Below are 21748 nucleotides of genomic sequence, written 5' to 3' on the forward strand. Positions count from 1 at the left end.
AATCTTGTCCCTGACATCCTTTGATAACTTTTTGGTCTTGGCCATGGTGGAGAGTTTGGAATCTGATTGATTGATTGCTTCTGTGGACAGGTGTCTTTCATACAGGTAACAAGTTGAGATTAGGAGCACTCTCTTTAAGAGTGTGCTCCTAATCTCAGCTCGTTACCTACATAAAAGACACCTGGGAGCCAGAAATCTTTCTGATTGAGAGGAGGTCAAATACGTATTTCCCTCATTAAAATGCAAATCAATTTATAAAAATTTTGACATGCCTTTTTCTGGATTTTTTGTTGTTATTCTGACTCTCATTGTTCAAATAAACCTACCATTAAAATTATAGACTGATCATTTCTTTGTCAGTGGGCAAACGTACAAAATCAGCAGGGGATCGAATACTTTTTTCCCTCACTGTATCAATAATCATATCCATCGCCACTTATGTTAGCCATAGCCGAATGACCAGCTGAGTCCGCTGACCACTGCACCATCGCTCTGCCCTCCCAAGTTCATCAAAATAGAATATGCAATTCAACCAATACACTATCGCGCTGCACTGCATTTCCCACTTCAACATGAAAAAACATCTCATTTTAGAACATCCCCTGGCTCGTGCAAAAAGAGCGTCTGTGGCTCGACATGCCAGCGATGGGAGAAAGAACGTGCTTTTGTGACGGATGCGGATTGTTCATCTCCCTAACCTTGGCTGCCTCCTTTTGAAACTGCATGGCCATGTCGCTTTAAATGCGTTTTTGTCTGTCTCAAGATGAATACCTAACCAGTGTGCGCAGCACACTTGGGGTGCATAAGACATTCACACGCACATTGGGGGCTGTGTCGTGTGTGTGTGTCTCATTCTTCTCCTCTCCGCAGCTCGCCAGGTGCTGTTTTGAATTTTACACGGACGTAGGGGGGTATACAATAACGGAGTGCGAACGCTTGCACGCGTTCGTCTGATCTCAACACACATGGCTGTTGCCGTCCGCTTGATTCCAGCGTCCCCACAGGAAAGGGTTTGGTCGCTGCTGCTTCTGGTACTGGTGGTGGCACTCTAAAACTAACACTGGCCACCCTCCCCATGCGCACTTCACTGCGCGCGGGCCTGTTGTATGAACTGCTCGGTAGGCAAAGAGCCAAGACCGTCGGAGAAGCATATCAAAATGTGTCATCATTATTATTATTATTGTTGTTGTTGAGATGTTTATTTCTATCATCCTTGAATAGGCCACGCCATAGACAGCATTGTTGCGAATTGTTATAGCTCACAAGGGATGAATCGTGTGTTCGTGGCAATAGTTGACATCTTTAATTTTCTCACATGACACATTGTTTAGCTGTTATATATTGGATGTGGAAAGGGGGGAACTGTAGGTGGCTGAGCCCCCCACGTCCGCTGAGATCTTAGACCACACCCCTTCCCCCATCTTAATTCTTATAGTCAACATTCATGAAGTGTGTTTAACATTGACTGCGCCTTGCCCTCCCCTGAGATTGTGTGTGCCCTCACCTTTAACCAAGGTCACGCTTAAAGGCCTGCCTACAATGAGCCTTGGTCTTGCAGACAATAGACGAATTTTTTTCCAAGTCTCAAGTTTATGTGCACTTAAATATATACATGCATGCCCAAACACACATGCCCACATGTAATATATATGTTGCACATGTTATTGGTGTACTGTATTCAGTAAATAAGAGTTTGTCTATGTATTCGGAAGGAATGTTTTTATTCTTGACGACGCAGGTTCCGTGCTTGCTATGTTTGGGACACGGCGGCGGTTGTGCCTTTGCATGTTTGTTTGACCCCTGGCAAGGTGTAATGTACTGCATGTTTTATGTCATGCTGGACACGATCGCGTGTCGGGTATTGTGTTCCTGCTAAAAAATAATGTCTCGCTTATGCACGCACACTGCATGTTCTGGGCCCAGGGTAGGTATAAGTACAACCGTCTAACACATGCGGTGATGTAAAATTCATGATCGTTCCAATAAATCATGATCTGTTTGCCATGCAAAGTAGATGGGGATTTAAGAATGTAATTACATTGGTGGCCATCAATCTGATCCTATCATTGAAACTCATTTGGTCTTCCTTCTTATTTTTAAAGCTCTGATTGGGAAAGATTTTCATTTTTTAGATTTACGGTTTGCAGTTACAGTGGGCGTCTTGAATCGCACATCTCTAAGATTTTCAAGGATTTTAATTCAGGTGGAGGGCAAAGGATGTAATGTTATTCCATAGCCTAAGAACAAACAGAAAGCTTGCATTGGTCAGGGAGGTCTTTCTACTTCGGTTGGATAAGAAAACGGCTGGTGCACGCAACTAATTCCGATTTCGTTTGACCGTCAAATGCGGCATTTAATCAAACGGGCTGCGGGCAAAACAAGAGGAATGGCGGAGCATTTTTTTAAAATTGCCCTTTCAACTACATCACTCATGATGCACTGCATATCTATGCCGCAGGGGAGCACGAAGAGTGACTTTGAATGAATGACGCACAGAATGTGATTGTGGTCAAAAGGCCTCTGCAATATTACAGTCCATGTCCTGATGTTGCCCGTTTCAGGTGATTTGTCGTGGACAAACGCAATCAGCGTTTGTCAAGATCCACGAACGTGAATTGCGCGCGTCATTGGCATCTTTTTTTAACTGCAGCCAAAAGCAAATGCACGCGAGTTGCAACCGTCAAAAGATTTTTTCCCAGCAGCCCCAGTTACAGTTTCATACATTCAGCTATGAGCACCGAAGCACATTTATCCCCTGAACGTCACCTCGCGTGTCCACCGTCGCGCTGGCTCCAGGCAGCGCTGACGAACGCGTGTGGGCCAGGCGAGTTTTATGGCCAGGCGAGGCGTTTCCCAGCTGCGTGATGCACGCTGTGTGCGAAGTCTCTTCCTTTAATGTCGCGTCTCGGTTTCACAAAACGCAGCAGCAGTAATTGTCTGCCGTAATGTTGGCCGCCAGCCCCACATGATCGCAAAAGCGTGCGGTCCTCACGGCGGTTTTTTTTTGCTGGTCTCCGGAATGATATTTGTAACTCTTTAATTAAACATTCATAAAGTAGGCATTTACTTGTGCCCTGGATGCAGAGGATTGACAACCCAATGAGCAGACAGTGACGAATTAGCTTTGCCTGTATTGATTTAAGCCGAGGCGCTCTGTCGATGGTGGCGGTGGTTTGTGGCGGTGGTATTAGCGGAGGAAATGTTTTAAAACGCCTTATAATCGCGTGACAGCGGAACGTTCTTGCACGTATAACACAACGGCCCCTCCAGTTATAATGCGTCACAGCTTTCCTTACAGCTGCCTTCCTCGGCTGTTCATTCATTTCACGTCGCTGGAGTGGCCTGCCTGGCCCTCAGCCGGCTCCCCCCCCCCTCCCCCCCCTGGGGGGGGGGGGGTAGAGAGGCGAGAGGAGAGAGAATGTGGGCTACCACTGGGCCCCTCTTACATCCCCGTGCCAGAGAGAACTTCAGAGGGGCTGTAAATAAACCCTCTTTTTACTACCCAGCGCTCTCTCTGATCTTCCTCCCTCACAAAAGGGGGGGAAAAAGGAACCGAGCCCCCACTCCAGGATACGAGGCATATGGTGACGGGTGAAACATCGCACAGTTTGAGTCAGGAGGCTGTGCTTTCAGGGACGGTCCCCCCCCCCCTCCCCTCCCTCCTCCTCCTTCCCACCTCCACATCATGCTGCGATCATATTCTGATATTTTAACAACTCATTACGACAGCAATGGTTGTTGCCGTAAGAGCAGGAGAAGGGGGGGGGGAGATGAGATCTGAAAGTTGTGGTGGTTCTCGTGCCCAGTCTGAGGCTTGTGGCTGTTCAACCCACGGATGTTGCCGAGGCAGCTGCACATTAGCAAGGCACATAATCGTCTCGTTTTGCACCTCGTGAGTGCAAAACGAAGCAACGCATGCGAGATGTGTGCAGAACGCTACGCCCCGCCGAACAGGTCCTGTGGAAAAGAGCTTTATAGCTCATCGGATTCCTCCAATATAAATAAATATTCTGATTCTGAGCCACCCCCCCCCCCCAGTATTGAACGTATAAAAATGCTTACAGACGCTCGCTGTGGACAACGAGTTGGCCAGCTGCCCCTCGCTGCCATGGGTGTTTGGGTGGCTGCGAGCCTTGGTGAGGTTTGTTCGCTTCCCGAGCAGTGCGGATAGCGCAGCTAAGCGGAGCTGTGGAGGAGCGGGGGGTGGGGGTTACGCGTTAGATGGGGGAGGCGAGTAGAGGTGGCGGAGGGACTGCGTGGGCAGATACAACGATGGGGCCGCGACCGGGAAGGCCGGTGGCCCAGGCCCAACACAAACAAGACGGCCACGGAGCAAGCGGAGCTCTGCATTCCGTAGAGACGGGGCCAGTGGCGGCACATGGGTGCCCGTGGGAGGCCCCCGGCGGGCCCTGTTCCTCCCTGAGAGTGGGTCTTGCTGGCCACATGCAGCCTCTTGATTCAATTACGTGCCTCGTCCACATTCAGCTCGAATTCGGAGAAACCCATGCAATTAGATGGATCACAAAGGGGAATGTTAAAATGATCTTCGTTTACACGTGGTTGCATGCGAAGTGTCGTCGTGACAGTCTGGAACAATGTCGCGTCAGCTGCGAGGATTCAGAAGTACAAATAGCAAGTAAAGAATGGGCGGTGTTTATCTTGTGATGCATCGGCCAGCAAAGAGATGGCCTTTCTTTTAGTGGGGCCTTTATCCTGCATGTGGTCTTTAAGCGGTGTATAATTACATACATTTGGGTGGGTATCCCACCACACTGTAAGGCATTAACATTGGCGTCATTGTCATAATTGCATAAAATGTGTTTGTTATATAGTCTGCACATTAATGTTCTTTAGAGATTGTTTTGTTTTTCAGAATGTAAAAAGAATGCCACTTCTCGAGATACACACAACTATCTCACAATCTGGTACTCACAATAAATAAAGAAGTGTCCGTTGAAAAAAATAAAAAATAAAAAAAACTTGCTTTTATTTGACAACTAAAAAAATGCTGACATCAACGTAAAACCTCACGGGAATTTTCTCCGAAAGACGACGGCCTGGGTGAGCGACTGACCGCCTCCTCCCGCTGTGGTTTTACCCCTCAGCCATCGATACGCAGAGCAGCAGCAGCGGCTCGGAGGAGCTACTGCCCAGCCCCCCCTCGCCGCCTCCGCCCCCACGCACCTACAAGCCATGCTTCGTGTGCCAGGACAAGTCCTCCGGCTACCACTACGGAGTGAGCTCTTGCGAGGGATGCAAGGTACGGAGCGCGTCTTGTACCAGCCACACCACGCTGCGCCATTCGAATGGGCACGGTGTGCCAGTGACGGAGCGTGATTGTATGTATGTTGAAGTTCTTTCGCACCGTATGTAGCCAACCGCGCTAATCGGAGCTGCGGGGGAAGGATAACAAACTAAACACAAAAAGCAAAAATTAGTTTTCAATACAGATTTAAAAGTGCATAGCTCCGGTGGCTTCCTCATATCAGAAGAGCGTTCCAGACGGCCGCGGAAGCGCATCTGAAAACGCACAATGCGGTGACTGTCTGTGTTCGATGGCTAGCCAAAAGCCACGGTGAGGACCGCCGTTCGCATCATGGTTTACGCTCTTTGACGAGATCAGCAAGATATTTTGGTTCAATTGTGGTAAGCACTTTGTGTGTAATGAGTGCGACCTTATCATGTATTCGTTCGGCAACCGGAAGCCAATGACTGATGCCTGGGTCCATCTGTCCTGTGGGTCCTTTCACCAAACGGGCCCTGGTGCAGTTGCACCGCCTGCACCCTTGACGGCTATGCCACTGTGGTGGTAAACACATTTATACAAGGGCACAAGGCACATATTTCACCACTGTGTATCAGCCGATCCTCCCAATAAATTGAGTATCAATGTGTGGGAAATCACTCAACAGTGGGTGGGCTTTGGAGTGACTACTCCTCACCATAGGAATGTGAAATGTCCACCACAGGAGATGAGCACCATCTCGTGATCGTTTCAGCATGAATGCACTTTACACTTGCATGGTATATACCGCATCACATTTAATGTTTCCCTGAAAAATGTTGAGTGGAAGCTTTAACACTCAGGCAGCTATTCCACTGGCCCCACTACTGGCCGGGCTCAGCAGCCAACCACTGTTGTGTGGTCCCAAGCCTGAGATGTCTCATTGGCTTCTGATAAGTGTGGGATACAATTACATTCTGCCTTCCCTAATTACTCCGAGAATGAATGGCCACAGATAAGGAGGGGGGATTACTCTTATCTATGCAAATAACACAGCACCTACTACCGTGGACTCGGCTGAATTTTCTTATCTTTAAAATGTATAACTTTTTACGCGATTATGGGATCTGCACGTGTCATTTCTGCATGCTAGCTATGCGGATATGTTTATGACCACAGCGCTTCACTTTGAAGTCATCAGTCATGTGTGACAGGCGCCGACGCTGTGTATTTGCGCTTCACGGGTGTCATTCCACTTAATGTGTGCCCTATCGGAGGGGATGAGCTGCTGTAGCCAGTCTGATAAGGAGAGCCTGGCCGCTGATGAATGGTTTCAGTGGGAATTGGGAGATCGGGTTGCGACTCAGAAAACCGAGCACTGATGAGACCTACGGACGTTTGCCTTTGGCCGAGGTCATCTGACGAGGCATTCACCTGCAGCCAGACGTGTGAATATTCTCTTATAGCACAAATGGCCACTGTCACACGATGGCTATCGCCTCCCCTGCACTGATCCACACACACACTGCTGGTGCTGCGTTAAAGCCCTTCCTCCTTTTTGCAGATACTACTCGGAAAATTATCTTTACGAGTCTAAATTACTTCCAACTTTGTAACCATTTTTTTTTTACCCTGTAAGTATGAAGGGCACGATTGAATTACAGTGACCAAAACGAAGCATTTCATGGGTTGTAAGTTTGAAATGAAACTCAATAAGAACTTAAGTATACTAAAGAAAGCCCTGGCACGTGGAGTGAAACGTCGGACATTGTGCCATGAGGTAGCTAATACAGCACATGTGCGAAATCCTTCTTAGCTGACTAAGACAAAACGTATAATAATCACGAAGCGTTGCTGTGGAGAATTGAAGTAATATATTCGTCACTTATTCATTTTGTCAATGAATAATTTTTTTATTACAGTCCAATGGTGAGAGCTTTATGCAAAAGCACATCCTTGGTCAAATAGACAAAACCAACATAAAACACATTATTAATGCATACTCTTTGGTTCTTTCGGTAAAGTAACGTAGGTATAAAATAAAATTCGCGCGCAACACAAGTGTCCATCATCTGATGATTTTATTTTATACCTACGTGACTTTACTGAAAGAACCAAAGAGTATGGATTCCTGCAGTCACGAAAGCTTCAAATCAAGATTATGGATGCACCACCATCAGTGCTTGGGCCCTCTGCCACAGCCATGTAGACTGTTCTCCAATGGCCAAGAGTCATCAGCAGATATGACGGCTGCGTGCTCATTTGAATGAGAATGCGGGCACTGACCACACAAACAAGGAGAGCACAGGCTATACAGCTCAGGAAGTGGATCGTTAGAGGGCAGCTGGTTTGTGCTGTTAACCCGGTCAATGATTCACGGGTCCAAAAGCCTCCACCTCGTGCCGTTATCGTCAGCCCGGTAACCCCCACCTCCGGAAAACCGCTCACTTGTCCAACAAATAAAAAAAATAATGCGATGAAGAAAGGCCATTGGCCAAAACGTCACCTATTATACTGTACATGTATACGGCGAATGTGTTGAGTTGTTTTTAATTACATGATGCTCGTGCACCACTGCCAACGCAGTATCACCAAATCATTATATTCGCTGATGTTTGGTCAACGACATACTCTTTCATGGCGATATTGTGTCCACCGAAAATAACGTAGGCATTTCATTCGCTGATTGAGCCATTCATTAACCTCATTAAGTTTTATTTACGTTGAAACTCTCATAAGCTGCTCAACGATCGCGGTGATCTTTCTGATCTGATCATGGCACATGTAAAGAAACTTGCTTTGTGGTGCAGGAAAATCTGTCTTACGCATTTCGATACAGAGATTTAGCTTAACTAACAAGTATTCATTGAATAGACCAGCTAGCATTTTAAACGACTGTATGACTGTGGCTTTCTGCTTGAGAAGATGCCACAAGTGATGGTGCAATTTACACGCGTGCAAAGTCTATGTCTGTCTAAATAACACAAACACTGCAGAAACATATAAATACAGCTACATTCGACAGTGCATTCCTGTAATTTCACATGTGAGCAATATATAAAATCACTTTAGATTTTCTTTCAGTGGCGCAATATATACAGTGGTGTATACGTGCTTTCTTTAATAAAATAGACTTCCTGTGTCTTCCTCACAAAAGACAAGTCACAATCTTAATTACCTCTTACCTGGGTAAGGGCTAAACAAAAACAACGCTTTGAAACAGTACTGATAAGTAATCCCAAAGTAAATATGAACAATACACTTAGCATCCTATTCATTTGGACTCAACACAACTAATGCAGCCAAGGGCATAAGCCAGCCCGTGCGAAATAAATCATTACTCCAGCACGCACTTGGTAACCCGGGTCAGCACTCAGCTGTTCCCGTTCTGATACAGTGCAGCCGTGTCATTACACACGATAATTATCTGCACCAGTGTCACCACTTTTCAACACATTTATTTGACCACAAACACGTTGCTTCACTGCAGGACACGAACATTTCCCCCCCCGTCCCGTTTTTTCCTCACATGACTCCCCTTTAGTGGAACGCCTTTCCCGTCTGTCCTTTGAGCATCGTATCACCTGATTCATTTCGAGACGCTTGTCAGATCTCAGCGACTCGCTTCATTCTAAGTCCGTCTACCTTTGGCCACGTTGCTTGACGGGCTTTTTATATTCTCCCTTCACAACAGGGGGAGATAGATGAGATAGAGAAAGATAGACGATTGTTTATTTCTAACCAGGTATGAGCACAACAAGACCAAAGTGCTCTCTTTTTCCGATGGAGGCATCGGTTTAAAAAAAAATTAAGCAAAACCAAAAATATAAATACCAATTTAGAAACAGCACAATGCAGAAGTGTACCATTTGGAATGTGCACAGCATAATTAATAATTAATATTAGTTTATCTTGGTCGTAAGTTAAGAAAACCAAAATGATTTATTTTACTTAAATGTGATTGTAGAAGTTGAAGGAAACGCACAAATGTGTTGACACAAATACTACAATTCCACAGCAGTCATATACATTATAGCAGACCACTGCAGAGGACATGGTGCTCGTGAGGGTTAAATATAATTTATTTTAATATTGAGAAATATAAAATAAAACAAAAAAATTTAGTTTTATTTTATTTTACACCTACGTGGCTTTACCGAAAGAACTAAAGAGTATGGATTCCTGCAGTCACGAAAGCTTCAAATCAAGATTGAGAAATACACTCGACATCTGAATCGACTAATGTACACCATGTGCCAGCACTGTTTTAGAAAGCTTCTTCTTTCTGTCTGAAGCCATGCCGTTGTTGACGTATGCGAATACTCACGCATCATGAAGCCAGGAGGATGAACCAACCGCGCTGCTGCTAACGGGCGTTACCGTCAAACCACCTGCATCGTTTTGCGGCGCAGCACCGAGAAGAGTGATCGAAGCGGGCGAAAGAACGTCCCTGGTAAAGGCTGCCCGCCAACCCAAACCCACGGGATGTTTCCAGTTTGGTGGCCGAGCAGACCAGGTGAGGGTGTAGTAGCGAGTGATGGGGGCTGCTGTACCAGCAGAGGAGGGCTCTTGGTTTCATCGCCGGCGCTCGCCTGTCAGTGCACAAACGTGCATCGCAGTGGCACGGCGTTGGCTGCAATGATCCTTTGGTGGCGGATTTCCACCTCTCTGCTCTGATCGCTGCCAAAGCTTCCAGCCAGCGCCGAAACGTGACACTGTGGGTTTCTGTTGCCATTGACATGAGCACCCAGTTAAAACAAAACAAACTTTTATTTAGTCTTGATTCATTACGAGGTGAAAAGGTGCAGCCCTGCAAATTACTTGCCCGTGTTATTAATGGTAGAGGAGCCTCCACTAGATATAGCTGATGTGAGCCACTCTCGAGGGTGTTTGGCCTACTCTTCCACGATGGCTGGAAAAGAGATGGGGGTACCTACACTCAATTGCCCAATGTTTAAAATAACAAATTCGAGATTCAAGTAAGATGTGATTCCGATTTAAAGCTTTCGTGACTGCAATGATTCATCTTCTTTGGTTCTTTCGGTAAAGTCACGTAGAATGAGAATAAAATAATAAATTGATAAAATAAAATAACACAATAATATTCTCACGACGATGAAGGCCGCTTGTGTTGTGGCCGAAACGTCGTGAGAATATTATTGTGTTATTTTATTTTATCAATTTATTATTTTATTCTCATTCTACGTGACTTTACCGAAAGAACCAAAGAAGAAGTAAGATGTGATCGTAATAATTCTAATAGCATATTCTTGGTTCTTTCGGTAAAGTCACGTAGAAGGGAAACAATAAAATAATAAATATTTTTATTATTTCCCTTCTACGTGACTTTACCGAAAGAACCAAGAATATTAATCCCTGCAGTCACGAAAGCTTTAAATCAAAATTCTAATAGCCTTAAATTAATTGTAAATTAATGACTAAACTCGAGGAGACACTACCAATTCAGTCACTATTCCCCCATCAAAATCCACTGTTTCCAGCGGGGATGGCGGTCCTCACGATTGGCAACTTCAGGAGGCCGGGCCACTTGCCTGCAGCATTAGCAGCTTCGGGAGTCACGGTGCGAGGTTTTACCAGAAATGTAATGCGATATCATTAGGTACAACGGTACTCCATCTGTCAGTGCTGAGATAACAAGAGTGAGGCAGAACAAACAGTGCTGATTGTAAGTGGTGGGCAAGGCAGGAGGAGGCTTGGGGCTGATTTCCCGGACGGCCGTCGCCACAGCCTCCTTCACCTCTGTTGCCGTCGCCGGCCCCCCTCCCCTCAGCCCCGTCAGACCCATCGCTCCATCACGCCGGACGGGGCTCTGAGAGGCATCCCCTTGGGGGACGCGCCCTTTGGCTGATGAGGTCACGTCAGCGTGGAGGCTCGGGCGACTTCTTGAATGAGCGTCGCGCGCGTGTGCGCGTGGTGGTGGCGGCGCTACGAACCCGGCGAACCGAGTTCGAATCCCGCTCTCGGTGGCATGCGTCTCTCTCTGCATCCCCCCTCTAATGCGCATGTGCCCCCGCCCCCCCCCACCCACCCGGCTTTGGCCACCCGGCTCCATGCTCTCGGTATCCGGCCACCGTCAGACTCGACCCAACTTTGCTTTCTCATGGCGAGCGACAGACGACCAGGAGACAGATGGCGCGCGCTTCTCATTTAAATGAATAATTGGGACGATCTGTCTGTGCGTTTACCGGGGACGGTAATAAGATGAATTTATGAGCCGCCCGAGCGCATCTGCTGAAATGTTTGGTGCATGAAGAGAACCAGGTTGTGTTGTGCGATCGTGTTGCGCGGCCCCGTGAGCTACAGGTGACTCATGAGTGTGCTTCACCAAACCTGTCACAGCCGATTCCACGCGGAGAAAATGTGCTCAACAGAGCCAGCACACGGCTATAGATTTCACAATCCCTTCGCGTTTCTCCCAACAGTGTTTCGGGGTTTCAGCTACGATGCTCCCGCGCCTAGAAAAATGGAACCCATTCCGCGGTGTAGAATTTCAACCGCACGTGCTCCGCCGTCGTCGAGAGAGATGCCTATCTGAGGCAACATTCCTCTCCACAACTCATTGCATAGGCACGCAGGGCCCTCCAGCGCAACAATGCCACCTCAGCGAGGGGAGCCAAACCTGCCACCCGATCTGGCCATTGAGGGAAAGGCACTGCCTTTCCCTCAATGGCCTGGTTAAAGGCTCGCATGGCCGAGTTAACGGCTGATTTAAAACACTTGCACAAGCCTTCCCCGTGCGGTGAGGTAGGCGTTTGAAGGAAGCGACTGAAACATGTTTTTTTTGTGAAGGATATTATTGCAACTGACAACTGAAACTGCCCACTGTTAAGCGAAATGCTTTACGTACCGTACACTTCAATTCCCCTGCCTTGCGTGAATGGTTCGCGATGTCTGGAAGAAGATATCCAACTGAAGATGTTCAGCAATAGAGAATATTTTTAAAACACGTCGAGATAAACAGAGGTTAGCAAAAGGCATCCTGCATACAGAGATTTTACTTTTAGGAAGGAATGGGTCAGCTCAGCATGCACAGACTGACACACACAGGTTCTTGTGACAGGGTCCCTGACTCCCAAAATGATGCTACAATAAGGTGAAGGTGAAGAGGTCATCACGGCTAATCCCATTGACGTCACTGCATCCCACGTTGCTTCCTTCTGCTAGATTCGGCATCTGTTGCATATGCAATGTGTGACCTCGCAGATCTGCTCTTACAGTATCCCACCATCTGGCTGCATGTCTTCCCCATTGTCACTGACGTCTGGATGCCGCCTTTGATTCTTATCTCCATAACCTGCGCCGCTCTACGCACCATCCTTTCATGATTTTGTTCGAGTTGTTTCCCTGCGTCTGCTAAGACATTCCCATCGTCCTCCACATTCACCTGTTCTCAAAGGCTCGAGGAACAGTTCGTGGGTGCTTTGTTAACACGCGGCGCTTAAAACCGGCCAGTGTTTAAAACAATGCAGACCCTAACCCACGTTTCTGTTTGCCGTGGAAATAAAGCCAGGCAACGCATCTTAGGTAGGGATTTCTACACGAACAATTATCCTTGATTTTACATGCAAAGAATCTGGACATATACCAACTTTCTACCCCCCCCCTTCTGCCTATGAAGGGAAAGCAGTTGATGAGAGGGATTGCTCTATGGTGGTCCGATGTTTATCGGCATTGAGGACGAAAATAATCGCTCCTGATGGTTTCCCTGCAGCAACTAAGGCTCAGCAGTTCGTTTAAATACCCAGATAACTGCAGTAAATCACGCGGGCCCAGTGAAAAGCACACATAATTAATGAGTTTGAAAAGACGTCATGTCTAATAAAAAAAAAGTTAAAACCCAACAACGAGTGCATTATGTGAACTATACAATGTGCTTCAAATTACAAAGTTAGTGACTATGTCCTGAACTGTGGTCTAACATATTACACAGTTTTTTTTTAGGATGCAAATACGACTAAAATAGTCCTTGACTTAAATACAGATGCAAAGTTATGTTTGAGGTGCAGATTGGTTTTAAATACAACTTCAGTACTGCTGCTCATGATGGCCCGTGAACTACAGCACGTAATGAAGGACTATTTGACTAACCACGAATGTTAAAACGATCTGGTAAATTGCTCGCTAGGTATCATTTTTCTAAATGTTATCGTGTTATGCGCTTCTAATTATTAAAGCCTACGCACTCCAGCAGTGCGCGTTATCTTAGCGTTTCTGAGCCCTTCGCTTGGGCATGCGCACTGAATGCAAAAGCACCCCCAAGTATCGTATAGCCTCTCATATCATTCGGCGCAGGATTTAACAATCAGAATTAGAAACGTTTGCGGGAGTTTGTAAAAAATACTGCCGCGCATTAGGTAGACCGTCAACACGCCTTCAAAGGCTGCTGCTATGCCGATTTAATGGAATATGTCTAAACAAGACAATTTTTCCCTCTTCCTCCATTACATTTAGACACGGTTTAGAAGCAAAGACCATTTGCCAGCAGATGTTGCGCTTGGCGATTATCATATTAAACAGAAATGAAATGAGCGCCGCGTACCCATTTAGCGCATAACGGCATTACGTTAATGATTATGGCCTTCAGTTTTTTACGGGATAATGGCCAGGCCTTGCTAATGGTTTCTCAGATTGTGATTAAAGCTTTTTCCCGCATCAGCTGGAGTTGTAAATGAATGCCGGTTAGCACCGATTATGCTTAAAAGGGTTAATACCTTAATATTTCATGCAGTTACCCTGCGTCCCTCAGCCAAGGAGACAGTTATTAAAACTAATTACAGCAATATTTGTAGGCAGGACTGCGAGAGCACGCGGTAGAGATGGCCCGGTGAGTGAGAAGGCCAGGTGATTGGTGGGTTAGGGAGTGGATTGGTGGGTAAGACGGCCAGGTGATTGGTGGGTTAGGGAGTGGGTTGGTGGGTGAGACGGCCAGGTGATTGGTGGGTTAGGGAGTGGGTTGGTGGGTGAGACGGCCAGGTGATTGGTGGGTTAGGGGGGGGTTGGTGGGTGAGAAGGCCAGGTGATTGGTGGGTTAGGGGGGGGTGGGTTGGTGGGTGAGACGGCCAGGTGATTGGTGGGTTAGGGGGGGGTTGGTGGGTGAGACGGCCAGGTGATTGGTGGGTTAGGGGGTGGGTTGGTGGGTAAGACGGCCAGGTGATTGGTGGGTTAGGGAGTGGGTTGGTGGGTGAGACGGCCAGGTGATTGGTGGGTTAGGGGGGGGTTGGTGGGTGAAAAGGCCAGGTGATTGGTGGGTTAGGGGGGGGTGGGTTGGTGGGTGAGACGGCCAGGTGATTGGTGGGTTAGGGGGGGGTTGGTGGGTGAGACGGCCAGGTGATTGGTGGGTTAGGGGGTGGGTTGGTGGGTAAGACGGTCAGGTGATTGGTGGGTTAGGGGGTGGGTTGGTGAGTAAGACGGCCAGGTGATTGGTGGGTTAGGGGGTGGGTTGGTGGGTGAGGCGGCCAGGTGATTGGTGGGTTAGGGGGTGGGTTGGTGGGTGAGATGGCCAGGTGATTGGTGGGTTAGGGGGTGGGTTGGTGGGTGACAAACCGCGGTGGCACTGACGACGGGAGCCACACGTCGCCCTCGGCCAACCCTCTCCGCTCTGACATGCGGGGAGGGGTTTTTCAGTTGAGGGTGGCAGGTAGGCTCCAGGTGGCCTCGCGTAGGCGCTGAAATCTCGTGGGTGGTAGTGGCTGGGTCGACTCAGCAGTAAGTGGCTAAAATACTCAGTGCTGTGTGTGTGTGTGCGGACGTCAGCTTTCAGGAGATATCAAGGTGACTCAGCGCCAATTTAAGCTGTACCACCCCTTGTGTGTCATACCCGCTTTAAAAGGTGCTCACGAAAATCGCCCGTATATTTCTGTACGGTAGTTTGAGAAAACGATCATTGTGATGAGGATGTGACGGAGCCTTGCAGGCATCATAATTGGCCCTGATCAGTCCACTGCTAGATGACGGTTTCCCCAAGCTATTGCCATCTCTTACAGTTCTGTGATGCAACCATCCGTGCAGCAGCTGAGCTGATCTCAACGCTCTATCCCCTCGGTGCACCGAGAGGAAAGAGCGTTCCCTCCTTTCGCTGCCACTCCATCGTTAGTCTCAACCACTGGCCACCGTCCCTTCTAACGACGCGCCCTGCCCAAGCTTGTAGGGGTACCCGTTTTAAAACCAGCTACGCTCGCACTCATTGCACACAAAGTGCTTGGCCGCAAATGAACCACAATATAAGAATAGGGGTTTTCCCCTTTTTTTCCGGGCAAACAAAACTGAAACCTTTTTTTACGAGGATTCATGTCTGCATTAACCACAATACCTGCAGTCAAAATGCAAACAAAAAACATACTATGATAATATATGCATTGTCCTTGAAACTGATTGGTCCACACCAAGGGACGACTTTCTTTTGAGCCTCGACCCAATTGGTGCTGGCAAAGGAGGTCTAATGATGAACCACAATACCTTGCTGATCTCGTCAAGGAGCTGAAACCATCACACACACTCCAGTCATCCTCGCAGCAGTTTTTGCCTCACCATTGAACAAAGACGGTCAACCGCATCGCGTGCTTTCAGTTGCGCTTCTGCAGCCGTCTGGAACGTTCTTCCTTCCGATATTAGTAAGCAACGGCAGCTATGCACTTTTACATCTACATTGAAAACTTGTTTTTTTTTTACTGCTTTTTGTGTTTAGTTTGTTGTCCTTCTCCTGCACATCCGATTAGCACGGTTGGCTACGTACGGTGCGAACGAAGTTCAACATACATACACACTCAGCTACAGGGTCATGCAGAAATATAACCCTACCTGTACAAACACAGCTCTGTTGCTTCCCAAAGTCAAACAAGTGGTGGGAAAATATACTACGGCCAATTCACGAGCACACCTGTTTTATTATTGACAAGGCCACGTTCTCACAGCCAGCACTCGCTCTATTAAATTTAGTTGTGGTCAACTGCCCGCATCTGATAAGAGGCTGATAAAACGACTCACACAAAAGTAATCATACGTACATCTCATGACTGCGGTCCGTCATGACTGGTAGCCACGTGGCAGCACTTTCATTCCAACGTCTACCACTGTCAGAGACACTCACAGTGCCCTGCTGGCAACATGTGCCAAATGTATAACAACACGCATGAGCAGACAAAACTGAGCTAATCAGAAAAAATACATTTGCCGGGGCTAGAGCGATGCTGCAACATCCCGTCACATTTGCAATGTCAAGAAATAAAAGCTTTCTGGATCTGTTTTTTTCCCTTGGGTTGAATGTCATTAAGCCAAAGCAAGAATTTCGCCTATGTCAGTCAGCTCTTTTTATTTATTTATTTATTTGTCGAAACTGCCTCTACGTATTTAGGGCACTTTCCCCAAGAAATGAGAAGTCTGTTCAATTTCATTTAAGATGAATCCTCAGGCAAAGATTTGAACTCACAAAGTACTAATGTAACAGCTTTGTAACACTGCGAGGAAATCCAGCATCATTATTGATTTTCTAACCGCGCTATGCAATTTCAAGCCGGCTGTAGTAATCGCCCTCCAGTGCTTCCAGATGCCAGCCCCTTAACAACCTCCGCCCCAACACATTGTTTTGTCAGACGCCGTTGCTTGCTTGTTTAGTTCACATGTGAACATTTAGCAATGACCTTGTCTGAACCCGTGTGATCTGGTCAGCAGCAGGTCACACATCGAATCGATAAGGGAAAGTAATTATTTCATTAAAGTTAATGTGCAGGTTTATTTTTTCTCCCCCCCCCCCCAAGAAATAGCAAGCTCTGGATAGGTATGTTAACAATAACATGCATTTGTATGACAAGATTCACAATGTACAATTTGTATCATTACCAGACTTATTACCATCATCATAATCATCATCAATTCTTCGTCAATTTCAGCTAGCAAATAGATCTACCATGCTTTTGTAATATGCCCTCTTAACTTTAGGACTCAAAATCTCAAGCAGAATTATCTTGCGTAAAATTAACATTGAATTCTAGCGATATTAGCCGGCATGTTAACAATATGAAATGTCTACAGTATAACCAATAGTATGTATTGTGTCCTTGCACACATACACACAAACACAATTTTGCGTGCGTGCCCGCGTCTTTGCGTCTTGCTTACCTGTTGTGTGTATGTGTGCATGTGTGAATGTATGTATGTGTGTGCATCTGTGCAGATATGTGCGTGTCATGTGCGTGTCATGTGCGTGGATGCGTACGCGTGTATGCATGTGCGCATGCAACGCAATGTGCACGCGTGTGGATGTGTGTACGCTCGTACATGTGCTCCCCGCGTGTGTACGCGCGTGCGCGTCTCTAAGTTTCTGTGCGTGTAAATGTTCACCCCTGCGTGCGTGCGTGCAGGGTTTTTTTCGCAGAAGCATCCAAAAAAACATGGTGTACACTTGCCACCGGGACAAGAGCTGCATAATAAACAAGAGCACGCGCAACCGTTGCCAGTACTGCCGCTTGCAGAAGTGTTTCGAAGTCGGCATGTCAAAGGAGGGTGAGTGCAACACCGAGGCAGGAGGAGTGTGCTTGCTGAGACCCAGGTTAAAAAACTGATAATTTTTTTTAAACGGCCTTGCCACAGCATCATTGAACACTCTTTTATTATACGCGCGTGTACAGATTAACGTTTTTTTTTTTCTGACAACGCAGTGTCGCATTTCATGCGTGGTGGTTGCTCATCCCAAGCACTTGCCAGGCCCAACCCAACTTTGGGTTCCATGATCCGACGAGATTGGGTAAATTCCAAGTGATTTGGTTGGGGGGCAATGGCAGCAAAATGCATTGTTGTATTGTACTGTGCTCCCAAAGTCTATGAGCCCTGCTTCCATCAACCCCCACTGACCAGCATGGTGAAGTATGGTTAAATTATCCTTGCAACACACGAGGCGTGGGGAGGCTCTCGTGCAGCAGTGAATTGACAAAAGTGCTTTATATGTACGATGTTTCAATCAATGGCCATTCTTTAGAGCTGAGAGAAAAGGCAGTAATGTAGATTTGGAGGCTGCTTTCTACCATGCTATAAACATGTGCTGCCAGTCAGGAGAAATGATCAGGTGCATATTGGATTATTGCCGTCTTCTTTGTTGATCAATAGCTTGTATAATGCTGACTTAAACCATAAATCAAAGTTGGCATACTCTATATTTTGTGTGAGTCAATGATGATGCTGGCGAGGTGTTTTTCAGCCAGTTGAGTTCTATTTGCAGATTGAAAACAGGTGCCTTCGAAAAATGCATGAGGTGTGCAATAACATCATCGGGCATAGCATGTCTCTGCAGGAATGATGTTCAACAAAACAACTCTTAGTTAAGCACGGCTGTAAAGTAAACAACGGAACATTGATATTCAATCAGCGATAAAGGTGTCAATCCAACAATCCAATACCACATTAGGAGAAGGGCGGGCGGGGGGGGATGGGGGTGAAACCACAGAAACCATTTGGTGGAAGGAGAGGGGGCAAAGGATGGGGGGGGGGGGGGTGCTCTCTCTGTTATTTCATCTTTTCCAACTGACCCCTCCCCCCCTCATCCAGTCCAATAAACGAGCGGCGCACGCTTCACACGCGTCCCCCCTCTCATGTCGCCTGTGGCTTCCCCGCCACCGGAGGTTGTGTCTGGCAGTCCAATTACCGACCCCCGGCTGCCGCTGCCCAGTTCATGCATCATTTGACCTCTGACTGCGGCCCTCATAAATGATTCAGCCACCGCGAGAGGCCACTCGGTTCTTTTGTGTCTCGCCGGCACACGTGCGTGCCCACCACGCAGGTCCCGGTGTACGTGCAGGTGGTGGCGGTGGCAGGGCTGGCGTGTCGTGCATTTGGCGTCTTTCCTTTCCCGCATCTTTGCGCCTGACTAAGAAGGGGCTGGCGGTTGGATGCACAGGCCAGGCAGTGAAAAATATGGTGCTTTATGTCGATGTTGTTCTAACTGATTGTACTTTACACAACGTTCTATGCGCAATCAGCGACCGCGTGTAATCATTGCGGAGCAGTTTTAAAAAATTGCTTTGCAATTACGCGTGAGCGCATTCTTCCACCGCTTTGTTATAATTATTCTAATAGCAACGTAAACAATGTAAGCCTCAGAGTATAGTACTCTTTAAAGCCCCCGTTTATTTTCATATTATTTTCACTAAAACTCAGGTCCCCTTTTTTAAAGAGGTAATGCATCTCAGTGAATTTTTTACCAGGTTAAATTACGAACAATTATCCCAACTGCTTTGGACCGCACATAGAACGGCAAAACACAGTCCGATCGAATTACATATCGAGCTAAGACTTAAAACGCTCATTGTTCAAATGCAGACAAACCTCATCTCTTTGCACAAATATTGAGAATAGTGGGTAGAGAACTAACACCAGTAATTTACTCAGCGTTGTCACGTCGTTAGCACATCGTAAATTGCAAATACTATCAATTAATGGGACACACAACTCACTGGTTACTTTTGGCTAATCCATGTTTCAAATATGTTGCTAAATGACATGAACAACACACACAGACGACTGCACATTAAAAAAAATTGAACAATCAGATTGGCGAATAGAGCCGTTGATGTGCGGAAGGATGAGGTTTGCCTCTATGCAACATCACTTGCTCCATTTGCTGGGGGTTCGCAAAGCATGTCGCTCATTTGCCGACAGTACTCCCAAGAGCACAAAGTGTCCATTCTCCCCAACAAAGGTTTCCACTTCGCTGGTTTTTTGGTTTCGGTGAAGGGACATAATTTTCCCTCCATGTCATATTTGCAATGGGAATTGTTAAGGAAAGAAACTGGCACTGTTTAAATGCCATGCAGTATTTATATCATAAGGTTGGAGCGGTGCCCAGTTCATCCCTTGCTCGATCTACTTGCCGTCCACATGCACTGGGTATTAAGCATAGAATAATTTAAATCGGCTTATGCCCAGCGCTCTGCCCCGTAGTTTTTTTCTAAATGCGGCCTTTGCTCGAAAAGCGGCCGATGCGTCCGTGCTCGACAGCAAAATGTGACCTTAGGATGTGTTCACTCTGACTTGGCCGCGATTCGGGGGACTCCATGGAATTTGTCAGAAAAGCCGGCGGCGCTCATGCAACGTGGTCACTCGGCTAATGACTGATTTTACATCGCGTTTACGTCCATCTCCACCCATCAGCGCATAAACAAAGGACGCTTACCGTGCGTAAATATTACCATGTATGTAACGCAACACTTTAATCACAGGAACCAGGCAGGATCCTCACAAATTATCTGTGTAACAGCCAGCCTGATGATACCCTCAGCGACCGGCATCTCCACTGACAAACATAAACGCCAAGTGCCGACATCGCTCAGTCACAGCGAAGGAGCAGATGCTCAACAATATCCGTTGTGCCCATCAGCAGAATGGGAGGAAAGTGTTTAGGTTGTACACTTTTTTTAAATAGCCACTATCTATGTGTACTGGAGAATAGGTTAAGAGTAATTGTAGCACTAAACAGGCCTGTAAGAAGCGAGTTGCAATCCAGCATTCCTTTCTTCAACGTTTTATTCGTGCTTGGAGCAAAGCTTGTAGGGATTTATAATGGGATGTCCGTGTTTTTTCTGCTCAATACCCTGGCTTTCATTTGAGCTTTGTTGAGCCTAGGTAATCCATACAAATGTGATTGTTGTGTCGAGGGAAATGCTCAAGAAGAAATATGATGATAATTACAATGTGCATATATCCCATATTTAATCAAGATGCAATTGTATATTCCTTCTTAATGCATCCCAATAATTTTTTTTATTGAAAACAGATCGAGTCATTTTAAAGGATATGGGTGTAAAATTACTTGACACTCACATTTTTATGATAAGTTATATCACATGCATGGCTGCTATGTCAACGGTTCTAAAATTATACTTTGGGGACAAAATATATATAGTATCTTTTAAATCCCACAGGAGAGCTTTACTCTCCAATAACTCTATGGCCACACAAGCAAATTAAAACCTTCACGAAACTATCTCCTTGAGCAGTTTTCCATCGTTTCTGGCAACTTTGGCCGGCCTTTGGACGCGCGGACTGTTGCGGCGCTGACAGAAAGCGTGCGCGCGTGTGTGTGTGTGCGTGTGTGGTTTTTTTTTTCCCTCCTTCTTCTGGGCAACGAGCAGCGGTGAGAAACGACCGCAACAAAAAACGCAAGGAGGTGGTGGCGCGTAGCCCGGAGATCGTCCCCCGCAGCTACGAGCTGAGCCCCGAGCAGGAGCAGATGGTCGACAAGATCCGCTGTGCCCACCAGGAGACCTTCCCGTCTCTGTGCCAGCTTGGCAAGTACACGACGGTAAGCACACCGCCCGCCACGATGCCGCCCGTCGTGGACCATGTGCGGGTAAAGCGGGCGTGTGGACACAATTTGGGGGGGGGGGGGGGGCCGCTGACCGGGGGAGTTGCGACACCGATCCAGACTTTGTGTGTGTTTTGGGAATTTTTTCAAGGGCAGGCCCAAAGATACATATATATATATATTTTTTAAAAAGCCTGTCAAGCGGCGAGCGA

General features: G+C 46.9%; 1 protein-coding gene across 5 annotated transcripts in view; it reads left to right on the top strand.

Annotated features, from left to right (window-relative positions):
• LOC116946258 (retinoic acid receptor beta) overlaps positions 1–21748 on the top strand; it is a 72829-nt gene that overhangs the window by 33806 nt on the left and 17275 nt on the right. For all 5 annotated transcript variants that reach the window (XM_032961295.2, XM_032961314.2, XM_032961286.2 and 2 more), the window contains 3 exons: positions 5106–5260; positions 17602–17743; positions 21364–21533. In XM_032961295.2, the coding sequence (XP_032817186.2) occupies positions 5106–5260; positions 17602–17743; positions 21364–21533 (467 nt within the window). The remainder of the gene's footprint in view (positions 1–5105; positions 5261–17601; positions 17744–21363; positions 21534–21748) is intronic.

Source organism: Petromyzon marinus, chromosome 2, assembly GCF_048934315.1.
Source record: "Petromyzon marinus isolate PM22_M1 ecotype Great Lakes invasive population chromosome 2, UKy_Petmar_22M1.pri1.0, whole genome shotgun sequence".
In the NCBI taxonomy this organism is placed as follows: domain Eukaryota; kingdom Metazoa; phylum Chordata; class Hyperoartia; order Petromyzontiformes; family Petromyzontidae; genus Petromyzon; species Petromyzon marinus.